This window comes from Nipponia nippon, unplaced genomic scaffold (assembly GCF_047370975.1).
Source record: "Nipponia nippon isolate SJK-2023a ecotype South Korea unplaced genomic scaffold, ASM4737097v1 scaffold_1, whole genome shotgun sequence".
NCBI classification, from domain to species: domain Eukaryota; kingdom Metazoa; phylum Chordata; class Aves; order Pelecaniformes; family Threskiornithidae; genus Nipponia; species Nipponia nippon.
In genome coordinates, this window is record NW_028262290.1 from 143,520,260 (window position 1) to 143,545,038 (window position 24,779).

Sequence of the window (24,779 nt, forward strand, 5' to 3'; positions counted from 1 at the left end):
AGAAGCTCCGGGGCTGACCCTCTGTACCAGGCTACAGCAGGGTGTCTGGCGGAAGACGTACGACCCATCAACTCTTGGACCGGCATTTCTCAGGACCATCAAGCGTTTCAGACTCAGATGGAGTACAAGTGAAAAGGAGATGCTTTGAGTTTCTGCTTTGCACTCACATGCATTTTAGCCACCAACATCCCAAGTTACATAGGATTTTAGACAGATTACATCTTACTTTGTTTTTCCTGAAACTTTGGCTCATTTTCTCTATTTTATTCTCCTTTTTTACACCTACTTACTTCCTATATCTTAGTTACTTTAAGCTCTCTTCATTTGCGATTTTCTTTCTTTCAGTCTGTAGGATGTCCCCCACTACAGGATCACAGTACTGCTTAAGGCTTTTAGGTCTTTCCAGAATATATGAATAAAAAGTAAACAAAGAGAGACTCCAGTAAGCTAATAACAAAACTACACAATCAAACTGCATGGATGAGCTAAGACCTTATGAGTAATAAAATACTCTCTAAACAGAACTCTTGCAGTAGTATTCCTGTAAAAGATATAACTGGAGTAAGCACAGGAATATGGGAATGATATTGAAAAGACTGTCAGTAGGGAGTTGTACAGAGTTCTAGCTGTGGAAGGAATTTGGAGTAATTAGACAAATTGGTTCGTTCTCAAAAAATGTAGTTAATATGTACCAGAAGCAGAATCTCAAGTGCCATTAGTTTGCAAAACCATGTCTTTGTAACCAGAAGGAACATTTTTTCATACTATAAAACCAAGTCTGTGGCTCAAAAGTGTGTTTTGATCTTCTTAATGAGCATCAAATAAATGCCCCATGATGGTACCTCCAAATTAATTTATTCCATAATAAATCCATGACCAAATTTTTATGCATACAGATCTAGTAAAGAAAAATATAAGAAAAACAGCTCTAAATTCTTGCCTAGGAAAAACACAACTCAGACACACGAGTTCTATTTAATCAAATCAATTCAACTCATTGATCTACTGAAGTTCATGGTAATTCTGGTGGAGACAGAAATATAACTCTGATCTTCTCAGTCTCTAGGACCAATTCTTACCACTACAAAACGTTTATTTCTATATGCTGACATCTGGGGGATATTTTTTACACATTGACTTATGTTCCTATCAACATAATGTAAGTCACCTCAAACCAGTTAATAAAATCTAAGGGGTTTAAATGAAATTAGTTTTTTTCAAGTACTTGATGCACGAGTGCTGTGTTGGGTTTTTTTTTTTTTTTAAGAGAATTCTTCAGTGTAAGAAATCCTGCTGCCAGGATACTCCTAAATGAAGTTTTGAGGATTGTTATAATTTCAGTAAGGAAATAAGAGGTGATGCAGTGAAACCAGATGGCACTAGCACTGGATGCCTCTGGGAAGAGTGACTCCTTAGCACTCCTTAACAGTGTCTCGAGCAGATAAAACATGCCAATAACATGTGGCACGTGGTGGGGAGGGTGAAAGTTGTGTATTGTCCTTTCGGGAGACTCATTTTCAAGTTCACAAAACCTGCGAAGAGAGAAGCACTTAAAGCTACAAAGTCTGGGACTGGTTCTGTACTGAGAGTCAGGACAACTGAAGGGACTCTACAGGTCAATGTTTTCTTTACAGCACGTAATTTTGGACAAGAAGTTTACTGTCATTGCCTCCCTGTAGTGCTGAGGCTTAAATCCTGTTGGTTTTGACATGTAGTAAAGCTCCTTTATAGAAGGTACTGTAATAAAATACACTGTACTACAGGAAGAATCGCAGTATATGGGAGACCTAAGACCACCAAAAGACTAAATGTAATCATCACATCTACCTTCTTTTACTCTGCTCCTGGAAACACTCACTGAAGGACTGGGGTTGTCTCTTCTCTATTGGTATCTGTAGCAGTGAGACAGGAGCTGAAAAAAATCTTCATTTTTTCCTAAAAATATTCTGTCCCCATATGAAAAATAAGACTTCTGCCAAGAGCTGAAATTAGCACCATTACCAACAACAGTTCAGTCCAGAGCATCAAGGGTATTTTGTGAAGAGCTATTGGCTTCCTGTAGCTATTAGAGCCCCTCTCTGCTCTCTCAAAAGCAGGCAATAATTGCCCATCTCAGTAAATCAAACCTCCACACTGGCCTTTCTCAGTGACTGAGGAATGGTTTAGTGTTAAGATGAAGAGGAAATCAGACTGCTCTTCTAACATATGCCAGCCATCAGTGTGAGCAGCACATTTACCCCTTTCTGCTCTAAAACTGAACCTGGCTAGTGTAGAGTCTGGGAGAAAATTAGGGTAAATATAATCTCCCATGAGATAGGGTCAGTCCAGTGACAATGCCTGTGCCACAGGCCTGCAACACACACATGGCACACACTCACACCATATCCAAAGGCAGTCTAATGCTACAGCAGAGAGTTCAACATTTTTGCCTCCACAAGCCGCACAGCCACTCTTCATGCTGTGGTCAGCACAACGCAAGGCAAATTTTCTGCCAGTGGCATGTGGCTGTCCATTTCTTCAGTTCAGTAAGTTCTCTGTCCTTCATGAAACCTCTCAGCCTTACTGGTGACTTCCAAGAGCAATACAGAATACACAGATGTTTTATAAGAAGTCTATTGATTTGGGGAGCTAAAAATGTAATAACATCCTACCAAAAAAAAAAAATCAGAATGACCCCAGGGTCAATTAAAACAAATGGATCATTATGATAGTGGTCAGTTTATGACTTCGTCTTCATCTTGATGCTTAAGTTGGATAATTATAGCAAAATCCTGAATTAGGGGTATCTTGCCCTGTGAACTGCTACAGCTCCTCGCCAACCAGCATGCAACGCTTTCTGCCCATGTCAGTCCAAGTTTCCCTGCAGCCTGTCTGGGTAGACAGTGTGGTAAAGATACTAAAAAATGAGAAGGCAGAGATGTTAACAATGCAAGTAAAATCTGTCCCCATTTCTATCCTTTCAGATAGTTTGTCGCTGTCCAGAGAGACACCAGTTGCCAACTAAACACAAAAGAGACGAAAAACACACTAACCGATATTCACAATGAAGGGGGAAAATAAGTAAAGCAAAACAACAGCCACAACAGTGATGGCAGCAGTTCACTTTTTCTCTGCAGTCTCGGTGAAGAAAGCATCTGCTGACCACACACTGACAGTGTTTGTTATTCACCTCAGAGACACTCTGACCTTCCCAGGGGAGGAAAATTAAGGATGCACATTCATCTGCTTTTAAATAACACCCGACATCAGATCTTCAAGTAAGCAATTTTCTGCAATTAGGAGAGGTGCTGGCCATTAAAACTCATGCTACACTCAGGCACTGACCCTAAAATTAATAACGTCCTTCTTCCAGCAGCTACGTATTCCTATTTTAACAGTCATTAATCCAAAGGAAAGGAGACTGCTGGTCTAGTTCAGATCCTAGTAACACAGCTCCCTCTTTCCTTGCAGCAGAAAGCTCCCAAAAGGCCAGCTAATGACCACGCCACTAGTGAAGTGTCAGATAATGATTAGCTTTTTAAAGAGCTACCCATTCTGGGGTCACTAGTTTTAAAACTGCTTCCTTAGTAATCACTTAGATCTATTTACAAATTATTAATACTCGCACAAGTTTTGACCCGGTGATAACTAAGACTGCATGAGAAAGCAACAGAAGAAAACGCACGCCTTCTCGCTGACTTCTACGGCAGAAAACGACCTTATACGGATGGGTTTCTATTTGTAAATAGAAATGTAAAAATGGCACTTCGACCTGTGCAACTGCAGTGAGAGAAAATGTCTTTTAATTGACATGGGCTTCAGCAAAGGTGGGGGCGCAGCTGGCGGGGCTGTGCTGTGCTGTCCTGCAGCAGAGCCCTGGGCTCAGCCCTTGCACAGCCCAGTAACAATGCCAGGGACCCTGACATCACCTCTTTGCAGAGCAGGTCTCTGGACTTAGCTATGGTATACTGTAGACTCCTAAAAGCTAACTGTTTTGAAAATGTGGACAGTGCCCTCCCTTTGTAGGAGGACAGCTATCACATATACAACTCGGAGCCAACACACTGTAGTGACACTGGGTTATAACACTATTTCAGATTCTGAAATCAGAAATATGGATTCCAAAATTAGGATAAAGCATCACCGCTTCTAAGGCTTCTCCACAAAATGCCCATGTTTAAAGACTGTTGGCAGCACTCTTAAAAAACGTAGACACACGTGTACATGACAGGATCCTGCACACAGGCTACTTGCTCCAACTGCCATTGGTGACTCATGGTAGGAGCCTTCAGCAGATGGCATGAGCTATCAGCCCAGCTTCCCGGTTCGGAGGCCAAATGAGGCTTGTGTTTACTGCCCAGTAGCTACGAGAGAAGATGCTCCGCGAACGTAGCTGCAGGGTGTGGACAGAGAGCTCATGCTAGCACAACGCCATCTGGTCTGGGAGCTGCCTTGGCATCTGCTTGGGAAACAGCCTCTTGACTTGCCTTGCTTTACCTTAGTGTTAGAGAAAATTATTTTAATTATCAGCTGCCGGATAAAGATGAGACAGAGGAGAACAGGGTTGGTTACCTCTTCCTGCCTACTCTGTTGTCTTTAAGTTGGCTCTTGTAGCAGTGCCTAGTGTCTCTGAGTCATGGTATACAAGTCATTTTAATGACAGTCATTTTGCCCTGTTCATGCATGCCTGTACGTAGGGAAAAGGGAGCAAACATTTTAAGGGACTATATGAAAATTCTTTATAATCTACCCATACTAATCTGTCACATCAGTTCATCAGCCTACCTCGAGTCTGAAGCCAAGTTATAAGCATGTGATGTACAGGATTACTATAAACACAACACAGAAGATGAGATGTTGGCACACACCTACATGGATACCAATCAGTCAGAAGAAGATAAAGTTCTGAGTAAAATAGAGAAAAATACTAATTAGATGTCCTTATTGGCTCATTATTTCTGAATGACAGAAACTTATCTTTAAGTGAGAATTCACAGAGCTTGAGACTGTGTCTAGAAACATTAACCTACTGTATATAATACAGTGCCAGTTTGGTATCCATAGGGAACAACAGATGTGTCTAGGCAAAGCTATTTAAAGAAGCCAAGATCATGTAAGTAAAGATGTCAAGCTATAGCAGACTGAAGTCTTGCATGGAAGCGCTCTTTTGGAAGTACAGCAGCTTCAGTTTGCTTAGCTTAATTCCCCCTCAAAGGGATTAAGTTAAACCCAAAAAGATACTTTTATTTTTTAAAGAGAGCTTCTACAAAGGGATTTAATGTTCTTAAATGTTATAGTAGTAGTTAATTTCTCTTAGCTATACTCAGTCCTTGCACTGCCTGAGTTTACAGAATGCTTGGTTGATGCCACTCTCTGCCTATGTATGCTGTATGTTGTAGCTCATAGAAAATAACTCATGAGGTGCACAAAGTTTGGCAGGAATTTTCTGCAAATTCAAGCACTGGACTGCTGCCTTCCTTCTGGGGCATGTGAAAACTGCAGCAGAGAGTACTCAAGAGGTGTCTCCTGATGGTCACAACGTCACTCAACTTCTCACTTCAGCAGAACCAGGACTTCATCACTGCGGCCCACATCTGCAACAGGATGTACGTTTTAAGCTCTTGATGGCTTCCACTTTCTGACAAATTTTTTCCCCTCCAGGACTAGCTAAAAAAACTGAATTTATTTTTTTATGTCACAAAGAAAAGGAAGACAAGGTAATTAAACCTGCAAGGTCCTACATGAGTCACGATCTGAGATTCATTCTAGTGTAGTATATTCAAAAACATGGCCTGGGAAGGACTCCTAATACTGAAAGATACCACAGGAGGAAATCCTTCTCAGTAGCAGGATGTATGTAGAAAGTAAGCTAGTAATAGCAAGGAAATAAACAGATATTAAAAAATATTAATGCAAATGTATGTTAGAAGTGCCAGCCTGCAGGAACATCAGGTCAGGCAAATGCATTATATACGATGGCTGATTATTTTGCCCTGGTACCCCACAAAGGATACTACGTTTTACTAAACCTCAAAGGAATTGCCTTCATAATTCAAACAATGCTAAAACAGGATGGCGAGGTATTTCTCAATGCCTATTGACTCAGTGCAGCAGCATGACGCTGCTGAAAAAGAAGATGTCCGGAGTAACTGAAAACACACAGACATTTAAAAATTTTGTCAACTCTTCATGAAGCACATACAGTACCATTAATTCTAGCCAAAATCTACGGGAAGTAATTCGACCAGTATACTCTGGGACCACAGCTGCCTTTGCGATGGCAGCATCCTGTAAAGTATGAACCATACAGTCATTCCCTGCTCCACTACTACACTCTGATCTTCTCTTTCTTGTGGAACTTTCGATTTATGAACTCCCATAGTGCAGCAAGAACGTGTATAATTAGTCCCTAAGTGAAAGAAGTTGCCATTTGTTCTATACGATTTCATCCATTTTTATTTACTCCATGGGTCAAAGAGAGCCAATTCTCCATCTGATCCTTCTATAATGCTTCCCAGTTTTGTACTGCTAACAAATTTCATTAATATACACACAGGTTTTCCCTACCTAAGTCATTCATGAAAATATTTGATGAGAGCCATCTAAAGATCAACCTTGCAGGAATTCCCTGCTAAACTGTGTCAGACTCACAGACCCCCTGTCAGCTCTTCTTCGGCTAGTTTATCGCTATCACTAAAAAGTAGATTATGGCCTAGATTTGTTAATAATTTGCCATGAGGCAAGCAAAGCCCTGTTGAGGGAGTAGGGGAGGGGAGCTCTGACGACATTACGGGAACCCTTATTCAAAATCTTCTCTCAAACAAGCAAGAGAGGGATTTTTCTGGTACTAACAGCTTCTCTAGTCTCCGGACACAGCTGAAAAAGCCCTGCCAGAAATAGGCATATATAATTCCTGCATTATTTATTATTTGTTCCTTTTCAGTTTCTTTTCTCCCCTAGGGGCTCATCACCAGGTTGTGCAAGCTCCGGGTACATGCACACACAGCTCCTCACCAGCCCCAGGCTCCAGCCTCCCAGAGCAAAGCCTCCCTGCGCTCCCCTCCCATCCCCTCCTGTCAACCGAACTGGTGCTCTGGTTTTCAGGAAGAAAATGTAATCCTTCACAGGAGAGCCTGTTTAGCATACGGGCTTCTCTGACAAGTTGAAACGCCTTCCTCTTTGGTTATAAAACAGTGAGTTACCAAAAGCTGAAGAAAAATTAAAAGATTCTTCTACGAAGCTCAGACAGTGGATGCCCTTAAAACTGGAAGATGCTGGAAGTACCCTGCTGTAAGATTCGAAACACACCAGTCTGATAAAAATGACCTGCTCACTGGCTTGGCATTTATTCTGGCTGCACCACAAATTATTGTAGCCTTATCATCAGTTCGTACCTGTGGCGACACAGCGAAATGTTGGAATGCTACTTAGGATAAGGTCTCATCAAACACAGGCACTAAGACGTGACAGACACAGATGTTGCCCTTAGTCAAGGAACTGCACCTTAACAACTCCTCGAGCAGACCAGATTTGAAGGAGGGAGTTTAACAGAAAAAGCAATACCCATCATGTCAAGGGTCCCCAGCCCTCTTTGGCCTTTCAAGATTTTAATATTTTTCTCCCTTCTACTTATTTTCCTAAAAAAGGGCATTTAAAGAGCCCTTCAAATACACATCATAGCACACACAAGCTGAGACTTTAATCACAGCAAGGCAACGAAGAACAGTAATTTTCCCCTCTTGTGCACAGGCATTAAAAAAGCTGTAAGCTACAGTAACAGGCATTTTGTGCACGCTACTAGCCAAACAACGCACATAACAAAAGAAAATAATGACTATTTTTGCACAAACTAAGAGCTCTGCTTTGCTGTGCAGCATTAAAATGCATTTGCCCCACAACCCTCATTCCCCAAACTGCAATGACAGCACCTCTGCTAGAGCCACTGCAGAGCAAGAGGGTATGCTGGGGCACCCCAGCTCGAGAGGACGGCTGCGGGTGGTTGGAAGGCAGGCACCGGGCACTGCCCTGCCCACGCTCGCTGCTGCACAGGCAGCGGCTGAGCACCGCGGAGGCCAGCAATACGGCTCAGCACAGCCACAAGGCAATCTTAAACCACAAGGCAAGTTTGGCCAAAGCTTCTCTGTCAAGACTACAATGGAGAAAAACAGTAGCTAGCATTTAATATTATTCCATTTATGTTGTTCGATGCTGTCATGATTACGAACACGCTGTGAAGTAGAAGCAAAAAGCAACGTTCTTTTATGCTGTGAGCACTCCTGCTGTAGTTTTGTGCCCACAATACACATACTGTGTTTATACCACCACACAAGAATTTTAGGATTATGAAATATAGATCCTTCTTGTTATTTTTAAACATGCCATCAAAAATTCATGGCATTTATCTACCACAACTCTACCTGTGTAAATTCTCTGACTGGGATCTGAATTATTTCCATTGCTTAATTTTTTTCAGAAAGCAATTTTCTAAGAACTCATAGAATTGTCCAATGTTTGGGGGGGAATACAGGCAGAAACATCTATTTCTACGCTCTCCAAAGAAGAAAACTGAAATATTTTATATGAGAAAATGTCACTGAATAGATATCAGTTGTTAATTCTGAGGGAGAAAAATCCAGCAATGTGAATTACTCAGCACTATAGCTGGTTTTTGCCTTTCATCTCACTGACAGCATCAGTGATAGAATGATAACCCAAAAGAGAGAACGAGAGAGAGAGATAAAAGGACACAGAGATATACTGCAGCAACATTAAGTATACACAAGTTGAGTATTTATGTGCTGTGAGCATAGCATGATCTGGACTGACACAATCGGGAAAAGGCAATGCATGAAGGGTTTTTCTCTTTCTTATTAATTGATCATTCTCTTTGCTACCAGAGGGAATTTAGGCCAATACTGCTGCTTTCCTAGCAGTTAGAGACATGATCTAAAGTAAAGGAGGGCGTAGGGGGGGAAACACTGAAATAATTCAACCTCCTTTTGTTTTTCTTAAACACTGCACATTGCTAGTGGTTTAATAAGAATGCCTTAGGTGCTGCCTAACTGTGCCAAATCAACAAGGACATCTCACAGAGAAGCCTCTCTTCTGCAGCTGCTAAATGCTGGCACCCTGCAAAAACATGTGTAACATGTTCCACCTTCAAAATAGTCCAATGTATTAATGAATTATGCAGCAATCAAATGTAATTCAACTTTCTCTTATAATAAAAAGGTGTGTTAAACTGAGGACTCTCCTCCCTGTAAAAATCCCTTTGCTCCTTCAAAGTGGCACTTTTTAACGATCTGAATGTTTCTCCCCTTCCTTGTCCCCCTCTCCTCTCTGAAGCACTCTAAGTAATGGCAGAAGATCCATATGTATTTTACAGCACAGGAAGTTTTACTGGGGGGGATGGAGAGGGGGAGGAGTGGCAGAAGTAGTTATCAACTCCACATCGCGTATGAGCCAAGGCAGGCATCTGCTTCCCGGACACATTCATGCCTGTAACATTCCTAAACTGCTGAGTGTACGTACAGCTGCCTTCCCACAGCATTCAAAGCTCCTGTCTTCTCCCATATTGCTGATGGCACAACAGCAGCACTGACAATTTGCATGTTTGTGCAGTATTCCTGCACTGAGAAATGCAAGGGGAAAATATATATGTATTTCAAATTATACCTCTCCTTACATCACTAAGAAGGCCAAGAACAGAGGAGGCCCTTTTGCTGTATAAACAGGCTTGCTCAAAGCCTGCAGCTGGCACTGGATGGCAGATGGACATTTTCTGTCACCATTTCTCCCACCAAAGCAGCAAGAGATGTTGCCAGGCCGCCTCTGTTTCTGCCTACAGCCAAAGACAAATCACACAGAGGTGGGAGAAGAGCAGCACATTGAAGCAACTGATAGAAGCCTGGCTCCCTTCTGAAATACCTCTTCTCCTGCTTCTGCTTAAGAATATGCTGCGTAGCAGAGTGCATACTTTGTGATTTATTTATAATTTGCACCCTTTTACTAGCTATTTTTAAATAAGTATCTAAGCAATCTGCACAATCTCTAAAATCTAGTATAATAATTATGTTTTGCCTGGTACATATTGTAAGTACCAATTTAAAGGTGGTTTTACTGGTTATGGTAAACAGTTTCCACAGAAATTGAAGGTACTAAACCACCATCATGAAAAATTCTTTTATTTGCAGTACGATTTTCAAAACATTTGATGTAAAACCAGAGTTCAGTTTCTCAAATGCAAAACAGATGCTGCTGGGCTTTTCAGAAATTGCTCAACGAATGAGCAGGGCTCTCCAGGGCACTTACAGGTGCTCTGAAAAATACTGGCTGGTCAAAGGGAATCAGATTTATTTTTAAACAGCTACTGGGTACTGAAATTAGCTTCACTCACTGTCTGGCATCAAAATGTACCCGGCAGCCTGCATCTTCCAAAAATCTTTTGATATCTGAACTTTTCTGAAAATGTGCCCATGATTGCAGCCAACCGGCTCTTCCGGACATTTTGTCTCAGCAGCTGCTTCCCTCTCCTCCAATCCCAGAAACCTGATTGCAGGAAAATAAGCAAAAAATATACATCCCCCTTCCTGGCATGCTTCCGTAGGACTGCTACCTGCCAAACTCCCAGAGCAGTGGGTGAGGAGGGGGCAGAAGAGCCCCCCCGCAAACCCCAGCCACCCCTGCCTGCAGGTGCACAAGGTGCAAGGCAGCATGAAGAGGAAAACGCACCAGCCAAGCAGCAACTGCCCTCCTTTGCAGTGCAGCCTCGTGACCCTTTCACTCCCAATTTGGTTCATCTCGAGCATCAAGGTCAACGCAGCAATGTTGGTTCTCTACTTAAAGCAGATTTGAGAGTACTGAGCAAGGCAGTGCTGGCCATCCCTGAAAGTATACCATGACCCTGCACGGCAGCAAACTGAATGGGAAATGATCTCTGGGACCCTGGAGGCTGGGAGATATTTTGCACAGAAAACATTTTATGACCCTTTCTCTGAAAAGCCTGATCCTCCCATCTCTTCCCCATGCAATTAAACAGTACTTACATGAGAAGAGCCACTGATTTCAAACATTTCCTCGCTTGATTAAGGCTTGCTCATCAGAAACAGACTTGTCCTAATTCAGTGATGGGACTCAGATAGATTAACTTAGCTAACTTGCACATATGCTTTAACGCAGACAAATGGATTGTTTTGTTCTTATTAATATCAGCTATTATCTTTATTTCTGCTTTGACTCATATTCTGAATCTGAGTCAAGACTTCTTGACTGCAGAGCATGGCTGACTGAGAAATTAGGCTTTACAATTTAACGGAACACATATGTGCTTGCCTCAGTCTGATAATGTATGCAGACTATTATCAGAAAAAAGAAAGCAGATCTCAAGTTCGCAAATGCTAGAAGGGATAAAACAAAGGAAGTGTATCTTCAGCTACTCAGTGGCTAAAGATTCAGCTAAAGGATTGCTTTGTCCATTTCCACTTCCACTTTTACATTGCAGAGGTTAACACATTTGTTTCAGGGTATTTAGGCGATCTCAGATTTAGTAAAAGACTTTTGGGGTTTTTTTAATAAAATGTAAACTTTGAACAAATATTGACCTGATAGGCAAATTTAAAGAGTTTCCATTATGCACAGCATATATTTCATTCATGCACATTTTATGTAATCTACAGCAATTTTATACCTGACATCTACAAAATATTGTCCTAACAAACAGAAGGTCTTCAAAAAAATTCTCCCATGTTGCATGCAAATAACAAAGCACTCCTGCAAAGGCAGTGGGACATTTCACAGAAGACAACTGCAACACACAGGATCGTGTAGCCATCATGCCAACGAACACCCAGAGAAAGAAACCCACAATTTGAGACAGTGATTAGATATTTGGAAATATTATACAATAAATCTTGCTATTCTCAAACTTATGAAGAAGCTCATTAAAAACAACAAACTTGGAGTTTAGTACAATGAGAAAATGCTAGCTACCAAACCAGAAAGATTTTCTTCAATAGGCATCAAAAGTAAATTATATTTACTAGTAAAAAGAACTACCGTGTATACATTTTTCATGGATACCATTTTGATATAAAGATTAATGTAATAAACTTTCAAAAAAATTTTATTTGTCTTATTTAAAAAGCTGCAAAGTTAGAAGTCATGAAACATGCTTGCCTCAGAAGAGTAAAACAAATCACCTTAAAAATCAGATATCTCTCCTTGCAAGAAAATAGGTGAGTTTGCATTAACATCAAAAGCAAAGCAAATTAAAAAAGCAAAGCATAAAAAGGAAATTCTTACTTTAACTTCCACTGTCTTCCCACCTTGCTCAATATGCCTCTCAAGATATTCAGAAGACAGCAGGTCACTGCAAGAAACAGAAAAAAAGAACCGTAAGCCTCGTGCATGTGTTCTTGCACTCCCTCTCAGCAAGCATTGATTAAACATTTACATTTGAAAAGGGCAAAACCTGCAGGATACTTTTCCTAAAATGTTCATAAAAATCACTGAAACAACCACCTCCAATGGAGTTACACAGTGCACAAGCTGACCCCAACTGACGAAAGGGCTATTCCATACCATATGACGTCATGCCCAGCATATAAAGCTGGGGGAAGAAGGAGGAAAGGGGGGACGTTCAGAATGATGGCGTTTGTCTTCCCAAGTAACCGTTACGCGTGATGGAGCCCTGCTTTCCTGGAGATGGCCGAACACCTGCCTGCCGATGGGAAGTAGGGAATGAACTCCTTGTTTTACTTTGCTTGCATGGGCGGCTTTTGCTTTACCTATTAAACTCAACCCACAAGTTTTCTCACTTTTACTCTTCTGATTCTCTCCCCCATCCCACCAGGGGGGAGCGAGCGCGTGGCTGTGTGGTCCTTAGTTGCTGGCTGGGGTTAAAACAGCTTAATAGGTAAAGCATAGCCCCATACTAACTACTATGAAGAAAATTAACTCTACCCCAGCCAAATCCAGCACAATGGGATACATTAATTTTTTAATACCAGAAGGTGGGACAAGGAAAACTGAGGGGAGGTTTCTTCACAGAATGTTCAAAACCAGCCACTGATAATGATTTTAATTCAAGACGCTTTTCTATTTGCTACTAAAAGCAAACAGCAGGGAAGTTAGGTGAACTTTAAAACAAGAAAAAAGCAAAAGGATGAGAAACCAGTTGGAGTCACTCCTGCAGCAGGCTGTATCTGAGGGAAAATGGCAGCTGCCTCCAGCAGACTCCTAAGGACAAAACAGCATGATAATGAAATGACCTTGTAATGCCAGTATGGTGAGCTCAGGATCACGCTAAATGGATAGGCAAAGCCACCAGCCACAGGAACTGCACCACACCGTGGGCTCATGGCCAGTTCCACCCGGTGTGGGCGCTAAGGCAGGTGGCAGGGGCCATGCTGTCCTTGGGCTCCCAGGGCAGGCCTCCATCGGGGCCCGTCCCTCACACTCGCTCTCCCTGGGAGCCCTGCAGCTTTAGCAATGTCAGAGGAAAATGCATTGGGCAACAGCAAACCCAGCCTCAAAAGTACACAAGGCTTTGGAACAAACACTGAAGAGAAAAAACAATCAGACCTGAGGCAAACGTAATATAAGTTAAATGCACGCTGGATTTACTAAGACACTTCAATGCTAAACCAGTCAAATCTTCTCTCTCATAAGCTATTTTCTAGGCAAGCAAATAATCTACATCAGAAAGTTCACTAAACATTTTCAAAGACTGCAAAATTTTACTGAGATTAAATCCGTATAAAGATTTGATATTGTCCCACCTAAGAGGCGATTAAACTGGAAAAGATGAAGAATCAGTAAAGAAAACATGACAACAGGCATGTTGACTGAGGGGACAGGAGGCAACGAGCACAGACCTCGACAGAAGAGGCAAAATTGAATGTTTCTCCTTCAAACAGCAAAACACCCAGGCTAGAGGCAAACCGACCTGCTGTGGGAGGGCAAGGACAGCAGAGCGGCACCCACGGCAGCAGCCGCTCAGCTTTCCAGAGCTTCGCCCTGGCTAAACAGGCAGCAGGGCCACAGAGTTTTTTGCTCACATAGGCACTGGTGACTGCCCCAAGTGAGCCCCGAGCAGGACAAGGTTGGTAGTATGGGTCCTTCCATATCAGCCCTACAAACTGCCAGCTTGGTATTTGCATTAATAACCCAGGCACAAAAACCAGGAGTGCTTTATTGAAATATGCTGATAACACTAAGTTGGAAAGCATGGGGAATAAAGAAGATTGAAAAAACTCCCACAGGAAAGAGCTGGATAATCTTCAGGACTGGATATTAGAAATAGGATCAAATTCAATTGTACAAACAGCAAATTTATGCACTTAAGGGCTGAAGGGAATTTCTATTATGCTGTTTTGGAGGGCCTGGTTTGTAAGGACGAGAGGCATGACTGCACTCGTTTCTGGCAAAATGATTTGCCAGATCAATAGGGTGTCTTCCTGAAAGACACAACTGTCATCCCAGAACACATCAAAGAAGATGTATTTCCAGTCAAACTGAGGTAAGATTAATACCACTGTCCAAAGGAGACCTCTTTTCAAATACTGCAGAAAGGTACTGGACAGCTTAGAAAGTTCCATTACCTGCAAGCACAGAGAGGCTCCTGAGATAACCAGGGAATGGAAAGCTCCTGAAGTCTAGCAAAAAATTGAGTTGTGAGGGGATCTGAATGCACCAGAGTTTATACACCAAGATGTAAAGGTAGCTAATTAGGCTATAGAAGATGCCGGCAGAATCTCAAATGTACACAGACTGTCAATGAGTCAATGGAAACTGGATGTTAAAAAAAGACTTTGTATCTAAGTGCAAGTAACAGAGGCAACAAAAAGAGGGATGCTAATATATTTCTGAATGGGAGCATCCATGGGACAACTGTCCATGGAGGTGGGGCCCCCTCAGTCACAGTGATTTCACAGCCAGTTGCTGCTGAAAGCAGGAGGTCTCAGTGCCCCCTCAGCAGCAAGCGTTGAACCTACCTTGTGTCACCACAAGCACTCATCAAAATACTCTTGGTGTCAGTACTGGCACTCATCAAAGTACACTTGGGAGGGTTCAACAAACCCATGGTTTTGCTGCATTAGGCAACTGAAGTCCCTTGTGAAGAGGTATGATAAGCTCCAGAGCTGATGCAAGGGAGGGAAGGTACCTGAGCAGCTGTCAATAGGGAAGGAAGAAAGAGTGAGCGACTCCTTCGTCCACTGCAGAACCAGCATCAGCAGATACCTCCAGATTCACCCTCTAGGACCCCCTTAATTCTGGTCAGGCCCATATATCTACATGGATGCTTTGCACAGCAGCCTGAGAGAAACCCATTGTTGAGGAGCACCTAAGAGAGATACTGTCGTTTGAGTTACTGATTACAGTCCTCTGATTCCTCTTAGAAGGGAATACTTAGAATACTCATCCACCTGGGAGAAGCTCAAGGACTTCTGTAAGGTCTGTATGCCTTTTCCAGATTTAGAAATTCAGACAGATGCTCTCTTAAAATGTATTTAGTTTAGCTTGCTGAAGTTAGATATATAGTTTCTCAGCATTCACTACACCTTCTTTCCAGCAAAAGTCTATGCATCCACGATTTACTAAAGCCACCTCTATAGCTTAGGGCTCTACTTTTAGTTATTTCTGGGGGACTCAGTTAAACTAAGGTCATCCTCCTTATCTGATGGCCACAAAGGGTTTTGTGCCAAGGAAGATGCAAGAGATTACAAAATGTAAGATATTAAAGTCAGTACACAGTACAAAAGACAGAGATCAAACAGAATCACTTAACTCAAGAGTTTACAATTGTATTTGGAGGGATGACAAGGAGAAGCACAGGGTCTTCTCATGTGGGTCTGACAAAATTATTGCTTTTTAAAAGATACTGCTGTTAATGTTTTTATGTTCTGGAAGATCATATGTTATGTTCTCAAAGATCTGGAAATTGTGTCTGGCATGAGAAAACAAAGAGATTGATCATTCTCTGCCTTGTACAATGCAAGAACTAGGAGGTAACAGAAGAAGCCAGTAAGCTCAAAACTAATAAAAAGAGACCTTTTCTGGCACAGACCCTGGTTACAATGTGGAACCTCTTGCCCCAGGAAAGCATGGATGCTGGAGGTCTGTACTGGTTCAAGCTGGGAATGGACAAGTTAATGGACATAACTGAGGGCTGCCAAACACACAGAAATCATACCTGACTCAGAAAGTCTTGGAGTCCTGGAAAGGACTCTGGGGAAGCCTCATATATGCTTGTTCTGCTCTTCTGCTTCTCCCTCAGCATCTGCCTTGGGTCGCTGGGACAGGACAGTTGGCCAAACATCCCTCTGACCTGACCTGGGCTGCTCTGGCTGCACCCTGGCAGGGCCCTGTTTCTCCTGGGGGTTATGTAGGGTCCCCCAGCATCCAGCTCCAGGGTTGCCGGTGGTCAGTCAGCTGCTCTCCTCCCACCCACCACCCCTCTGATGGACACACCCAGGTTGTTAGTTGTGTTTACTTTCAAAGTAGGCCAAGAGAACAATTCCTGAGGAGGTCCATCCATTTTGTCCTCCTGCTCAGTCCCCACTTTCAGCACAAAGGGGCTGGAAACAGCTGGCGAGCTGCTGGCATTCCCCCGCCTCTCAAGGTCTGTCCCAGGTGCCTCGGTTCCCGAAAGGAGCCTGACTGGAAGGGAAACACCATGCACAGCTCCTGGGGACCAAGCCCAGAGCTTACAAACAGATGACAGGTCTGAAATTTAAAGACATTTTAAAAGCCTATGCTAAGTAACATGGCAGGCAGGATATGTCCAGGAATATTTTATCAGTAGAAAAACCCACAAATGATGCCGTGTTATGCTTTATTATTATTATTATTATTATTATGACTCACTGCACAGAAAATATCATAAAAAACACAGCACTCTTGCAGATCCAATAATGCAATCAGTGCTATTACAAACTAAGCTACAACCTAACAATTATACAGTCTTGTAAACTTATGCCAAAAGATATGCTTCTCTCATGAAATCACCTCATAGGTGGAGTAATGTTTTGTCTTCAGTAACAGTGAGGCACATAACTGTGTAATTTTAATAAAAGCCATTACTTTAATGCTTGTGAAACATGCTGAAAATTATTTAAGCACTATAAGACACTGAGCAATCAGCATTAAAATAATATGCACCTCAACATATATTGTACAACCCTTCCTATGGCAGAGATGAAATAGCCATAATTTAGTAGTAGTTTTGGTATTAATCATAAAGAAAATCTGCATGTGAAAAAAAACAGATGGTGAAAAAAAAAATCTTAGAAACACAAGGGATGTAGAAAATCACAGTGAAAAAAACATCGACACTATGAAAGACAATACTGCAGAATGCTGATGCATTGACACAAATTCTTTGAAAAGGCATGGCAAAAACCTGCCTATGTTAAGACCTAAAAATAAAACATTTCACAGGAAAAAAGCACATGTGATCTGTGGTTTTTACAAGGAAAAACCAGTTATGCTAATAATAGCAATTCTGTTTTCAGAGGTCTGTTATTTTAAAAATGTACACAAATCAAGTAGTGTAGTTTTGTTTACAGCAGCATCATTTTTTGGAGCATATCTTAAGTCACAACCATATGAGTCCATCCCATACAGACCCAATAGCCTGAGGGCCAAAACAAAAAAATGAGCAAGCTCCTCTCTGCTCTTCCAACTCTCCCAAATAGTCACAACAGGAGGAGGCAGCTGGGGGAATTTTCTTACAGAAGAGGGCCCCAACCAAGGAAATTATCCTAATCCAAGATCATGCATGTATATGCACTTAAATTCTACCTTGAATTAACTGTAGCATTTGCATATGAGGTTTACCAAATCAAAGCTGGGATTGGGAACCCAGGGAAACAGATGACCTTTGGAAATAGATGGGTTCCCCAGCAGAAAGAGGCTGCTCCAGGAAAGGGGAAAATAAGAGAGGGGAAAAAAAATAAGGTGGCAAGAGAAAAGAGGACAGAACAGGCCAAGTGTTTAAAGAAACAGAAAGAAAAAAACAGGAGATTATAAAGCACTTCAACTTGAAAGAAGAAAAAAGAGGCCATTAAAGATTTTTTAAAAGGGAACAGGTTTGCATTTGAATATGAAATGGATAACAAACTGAGAATTGTCCCTGGAAAATAAACAGAAACTTTCAATTTCAAGAAGAGAAGGAAAATGCCCATCACCAGCTTCTGCACAAAAATTAACTCTCCAGATTTAAGAGACTAAAGATGGAATGCCTAGAAGTTATGGAAGAAAAAGAGCAGGAATGATAGGGACCTCTTTAGAGGCTATAGGAAAAATTACAAACTTAAGAAAGGTAGAAACAAAGGGAGTTCATAATCATAGTACTGAAATGCATCTTTATTTGCGTATCAGTGTTATAAATGAGAGAAATGACTGGCTTCATGATATCCGATATTGTTGCTGTGTCTCCTTAGACACTGTGGGAATTCTTTATCATTTCGTCTGTCTGTTCACCCTGATTTCTGTCTCCACAACTCTCCATTACATACACCTGAAATTCAGATTAAATATGGTGCCAGACAAGGACATCAAATGAGAGATCTGAACTCAGATGCATTACCGAAAAAGAAGACAGAGTTTTAGCTGAAATCAGCAGAAAGGCCTTTACGGGTCGAATGCCAGTAGGAAACTGTCGACAGGCATATGGAGACATTCAAGAGAAAATGACAGGTTCAGGGGAATGACGGAGATGCTGATAAGAGAAAGACGCCATATCAACGGCACAATTAATGCTAACCCAAATTGCAGGAGCAAGCTGTGAAAAGGGAGCCTCCTGCAACATCGTGCTTGAGAGGGCTGCGGTAAAAGGAATGGGCACCGTTTGGGTACCGACCACATGAGGATGAGGAAACTTGCCATCAGGTGAAAGATTTTCTCCCGATGGTGTACATCCTCTACCAAGTAACCTGGAAAGGTCTGAATTATAACTCAATTATATAAGGGAAAGTTATCCCCCTCAAAAGAAGGGAAAAAGGAGGGAATCAGATTCATATAGGAGATTACTGTAGAAGATGGGAAGCTACCAGCGTGTTGCTTTGAGAAAAGTGCTGAAAGACTCCTTTTATTAACAGGACTCATAGATATGGAAGGAGAGACTAGGGGAGGTTATTTTTTAGAACAGCCCGTCTTGTACACAAGGAAGAGAAGGTAGGTCGACTATTATCATGAAACAAGGACCAAGAAAGTGGAAAACTAGATGAGAGGGAACAGAAGGGATGTTTCTATCTGCCAGTCAGTAAGAGTACGAGGTACAATTAGCATTACCTCGCATTACACTATGGTCCTAAAACCTTTTCAGTATCAGCCATGAGCTAACTCAAAAATACAGCAAGATAAACTCAAAAAAGCCACTTAGCCAGCAGATTTCTGTATCTGACTAGCTAGGACATTTTAATTCTCCTTTATCCTCATGCCTACCAACACACCTTCTCTCTGCTCATACATGATCTTTCCTTCCACTTCGGTGGGGATTAGCTATCTCCATACTCCATTAATCTATCTGCTTTAATAGCCACAGCTCTAAAACTTTCATCCCCTCCTCCCCTCAAAAGAATTGCTGAATTTCTTTTTGTGTGGGTAGTTAATTTAATGACTGTATCTGTTAAGTTAGCTAAATGGACTAATCAGTCAGAATTAGGTAGCTTCTCTTACGGCAGCAGTTTTCACAGTGCCTACTTAGAGGAAGGAAAAAACAACTGAGAAAAACGGAGCCAATTCTTGTCTGTACAAATTGAAGCTTCTCCCCTTTTTAAAATATTCTTACTGTGCTTTTCTATTCTTGTTGCTGCTAATATGAAGGAGAGGAGGGAGAAAGTAACTTCTTAATGTTTCTACTCCTACTGACTATTTAAGACTTTCTCCAAAAAGAAACTAGGGACTTACGAATGGCTTGAGTCCTCAAGGGATTATACACAAATGCTGAGTCGTACCCAGTCTCAGTCCTTTCTTGGAGCTTAATTTCACATTTCAGTAACAGACAATGGTACACAACTTGAATCTCTGATGAAATTTCTTCCAAATACTAACATTTGCTCAATTTTTTCCCCTCCAGGATTTCTCTCGTAGATCCCTAATGCCATCTGACTTGAAAATGCACTTAGTCCCTTTATGCCTTAATAGCTAATTTGCCTGCAGGACACAATAGTAACTGCCCTGCACCCTCCCACACACACCAAACTGCAGAGTGACTCTGCAGCCCTGCGCAGGGCCTCCACCTCTAGCATCAGAGATGAAGTCTTACAGCTCTGGCTTACAAACAGTATGTGTTTGATTTATTGGATTGGCTTCTTTTCTTGATGGGAAAAGGTTTAAGCAGGCTGAAGACATTCTTGCTTACTTTCACTAAATTTCTGTTACGCACATGGTTCCTATTACTGGCATAAAAAAAGGAGAGAGGACACAACAAAAGCTGCAACGAAAACCTGCAAAGCAACAGCAGTAGTTTCAACGCTCAGGCTGGCGTGGCCATATCCTGATGCGTGAACTGTACCTGAAGCACAGCCAGCTCTCACTGCCAGCAGGCATTCTGTGGTGCCACTGTCCATCTACGGTTACTACGCCATGGACTTTTTGGCCCATCCTTTTCAACCTTGGCAATTCAGTCTGATCTCCTCTATCTAAATGACCATATGGGCAATTTTATGAGAAATTAAATGTTGCATATAATGATGAACAGATACTGCTTGTATTTTCCAGGGAAAAAACTAAGAGTTTATATCTGAGTTCTGCAGCTAGGAAGAGACACTTACAAACTAATCATTTACTGACTCATAATATTTCACCACACGTTTCTTTCCACTATGTTTTAATGAAATCTGAATATAGCTCCCTACCCTAACAAAGTAAGAATAATAACACAAACCTAAAGCAGCTCTGAAATCACAATTTCAGTTTCTATTTTTTATTGCAACTTAAATGAAATTATTGTTAATATTTCTTGCATCAATATTACCATTTCTTCACATAAATACTGAAACTGATAAATAATATCTGATATGATATATAATGAAAAATTTTTCTTTTAAAGAAAGCATTTTAAAACATTTTGTGGCACAAGTGCTGCAAAGGGCACAAATTCAATACAGCAGTTAATTCATCCTGCTGGCGGTGGAGGGAAGGTGATTACAGTCTTCTCTTTCAGACAACAGGAAGATTTAATCTACTGCCCTAACAAGGAAGCTGCACCCCGCCCCTTGCAGAGATTCTTCCCAGTATCCAAGGGGAGACACTGCTACTCAAGATGCCGTAATGATAAACTAGAGACTTTACTAAGCATAAAGAGCAGACAGCAGCCTGTTTGCAAGACTCTGGTCAGGCAGAAAGATGAAATAGGATTTTTCTAGCTCTAAACTTCTGTTTTCACAGCCAGAGTTGAAAGCAGCCTGGGCAATGTTCACTTACTCTGCTCCTTACCTAGTTTTCCTTACAGTACTGATGGCAATGCAAGTGTCAATAAAACCTCACTCTGCTTTATTTACTCCCGTATATCTTCAGGCAATTACTTTTTTTCCCTACAGAAATTTCAGAAGGAGTCCTATTAAAATGAGCAGATATTTTTAGACCATGTTCATACCACTAGGGCAAAGCAGTTTCCTCAATGCCATTCTGTTTGGACGCTTGTTACTTTAAAGTCAGGATAAACAGTTAATTTTAGTATTTGAGAAGATGGTAAATTAATAATAAAGGGAAGAGGCAAGCACACGAGAGGCACAGGCTACACATTTTCCTGCACAAAACTACTAGTCTGGTCTAATCCCAGTTTTTAATATGCCTCATCATACAGTCAGGTTGTTTTATACTATATGGACAATCACTTCCCAAGTAAACTCATTTGTGATTTCAAGTACATTTCAACCCAACTCTTTGTTCATATTTGTGTATTGTCCACAAACATTATATTAAAAGAGAAACACAAAATTAAATGCTTAAGTGTTATAAAATATCAGTCATCTCAACATGATACTGACATGACTGTATGCTATTAAAAACAAGCACATACATTTTGCACAGGACACGTGTATCATGTAGTGAATGGGAGTTACTAAATATTTTTATTTGGTAGCTTCCTTCAAGATTTGACCTCAAATTTTAGTTACTGTATACATCATTTATCCCTGGAGCAAATATACAAATTATTCCTGTACTCATGGGCATTTCCATCATGGTCTCTCAAAGTATTTGCAAAAACACAAATACTGAGTCCTCTACATACTTCCCCTTAGGAGATCAGGTGTTAGCGTCTTCCTCAGTACTAGAAAGCTGTAAACTATCGGTTTGGTTTAGGTGCCCAGTCTGAAACGTCACAAAGCCATGTATTGTAGAAATATAACGTGTTTTTCGTCATAACACATTTCAGATGTGTCCTGCCCTGTGTTGCAGTTAGGACAACTCAGGAGCTCTTGGAGCTCTTCATTGCTGATCCCAAGTGTCCTGCTCACAGGGCACCCGAAGCACAACAGACAGTCACTAGAGCAAACAGTGAAGACATCACTTTGGGGGACGCTTCTCCTGGCCACACAGGAGATCCCTGTCAAAGGGGCCAGGCATCACCACTTGCTTTGTACATACGCACTTCCCAACCCAGTAAGGGGTAAACTGGGACTGTCCGGCAAACCGCCTCATTGCCAGCACAGCCTTGCTTCACTCCCAGACTTACTTTGGCAACAAATAGCATCTGATTACACAAATAAAACAAAAAAACTTAAGCTGCATAAAACAGGAATACCAAGGGGGCCACTTATGCTCTGCCCCAGCTCCTGACTGTCCAAACTCCCCATCACCATACCCACCTCCTCTGTCCTCAGATCCCCCTCTCCCTGGCCACATTCCTACTCCTCCTCTATTCCCCAGCCCATAACCCCTTCTTACCAACCAGCATTCCCATGCCACTGCTTCCCACTTCTGCATGATGCCAAGAAAGGCCAGCAAAGGAGTCAGTATCTCTTCAATGTTACATTTACACTTTGGCACTAACACTGAACACATCCATCCTAAAATGTGCATCCTTAATGACAGCAAAGCTTTCCCCCCGCTGTGCTGTCATTTCTTTTGTACACACTTAGGACGATCACCCCCTTAAACTCATGGTTACCTGCTGTTATAACTTGCATTTTATCCTGAAATTTGAAATGTTGCTCATGCCCCAAGAATTTTTTTTTTTTTAGTAATCATGAAGAAGAATAATTTCTTCTAAACAGTGTGCATTTTTATATAATTAAACAATATTAGCATATATGGATTGAAAAATTATGGAGAAGCTTGTTTTTATTGTTAATTTAATGAATGCATCAACTGTTCAAGTACCTGAGATGTTTCAGAAATTAGATCAGAAAAAGTGGTTATCACTACTTTTATTTTTGTTCACAAAACATGTGATCTTTAGAAAAGGGTGTACCTGAAAATAGCTTTAATTCAAAAGATAGTAAACCTTAAATCTAGGAACTAATTCATTTCTAGTAACTATCCTGATGGAGACAATCTGCCAGAACATCAAGAAGATAGACATGGGCTTGAAACACAGAGACATTGAAAAAAGCCTGTTACTGGTAGAGGGGCTAAGGAAAAATGAGTCATTATGTGAAAAGTATCCACAATGTCAGGCAAATTAAAGAGCAAGAAACTGAAATTACAGGTACCTGCTGCAGCACTGTAATCCTTCTCTTCTGATAAAAAAGATCCACTTTAATAGCAAAGAACATTGTCCAGATCGGAAGTCAAAGGTCTCACAATGCATTTGTGAGTGAGCCAGGCTTTTAGTCTGAAACCATGCAAACAAATCCAAATGCACAGTTAAGGAAGACAAGGAAAGAAGTCTCTTGAAGAAACAGTCTGCATTACCAGGGAAATCTCACAGCATATCCACACATGACAAATGACACAAAGCTTTGTGAAATAAAATTTATGGATCATCTTAAAAATGAATGAAGAGTGGGAAGACAAGAGTCCCTTAACCACCGAATCCTCAGGAGCCAGATTCTGAGACAACGCTAATCATTTAACCACAGTCCAAGGAATTATCACAGCTCCCCAAACTTAGAATCATCAATCTTCATTTAGCATATACAACTGCAAGAGAACAGCTAGCTTGAGAGAGACAAAAAATCCATTTCCTAATGATGTTCCAAGTCAGATTTGTCTGGCTTGGCAGACGGCTCTGGCATTGCTGATCACCCAGCAGGTTACTTCGCCTCCCTGTGTGTTACATACCAGTAAATATCCTCTCTAAACTCAAATGGCTCTTCAATTTGGAGAAGAGAGAATAGGGTGAGGGTGGGGGAATATAATAGAGGTTTACAATGTCATGTGGGCCATAGACAGAATTCATGCAAAGCTCTTATTCACCTAATTACACATTAGTAAAATAAGAAAGTACTTGAAGAAATTAGAAGAATGTAAAACAGATCAAAGAAAGCACTATGTCTCACAATAAGTTGTGAATCTCTGCAACACGTTGCCAGAGGAAGCTGTACAGGCAGATAGTATCAGAAGGTATCCCGGAAAGGGATTAAGGTCATGGACAACAGGTTCATAAATAGATACCAAAAGGCATATGCAAGGATGTGCCTTCTGGCATCTTCAATCAAACAGCCATGGATGTTGGGGGGAGTGAGTGGAATGGGCCCTGAAAGTGGCCCAGCCCAAGTGCTCTTTCACAGCATCTCCCATTGCCAATGCCTGGACAGATGGACCATTGGTATGACGCAGTTTCATTTTCTTTGTATTTAATCACTGTCACTGCTCCTTCGGGTTGATATTTTAAAATTACCTTTCTA

General features: G+C 41.4%; 1 protein-coding gene across 7 annotated transcripts in view; it reads right to left on the bottom strand.

Annotated features, from left to right (window-relative positions):
* Positions 1–24,779, bottom strand: part of ADAM22 (ADAM metallopeptidase domain 22) — a 140,814-nt gene that overhangs the window by 65,496 nt on the left and 50,539 nt on the right. For all 7 annotated transcript variants that reach the window (XM_087775578.1, XM_087775561.1, XM_087775550.1 and 4 more), the window contains exon 4: positions 12,280–12,346. In XM_087775578.1, the coding sequence (XP_087631704.1) occupies positions 12,280–12,346 (67 nt within the window). The remainder of the gene's footprint in view (positions 1–12,279; positions 12,347–24,779) is intronic.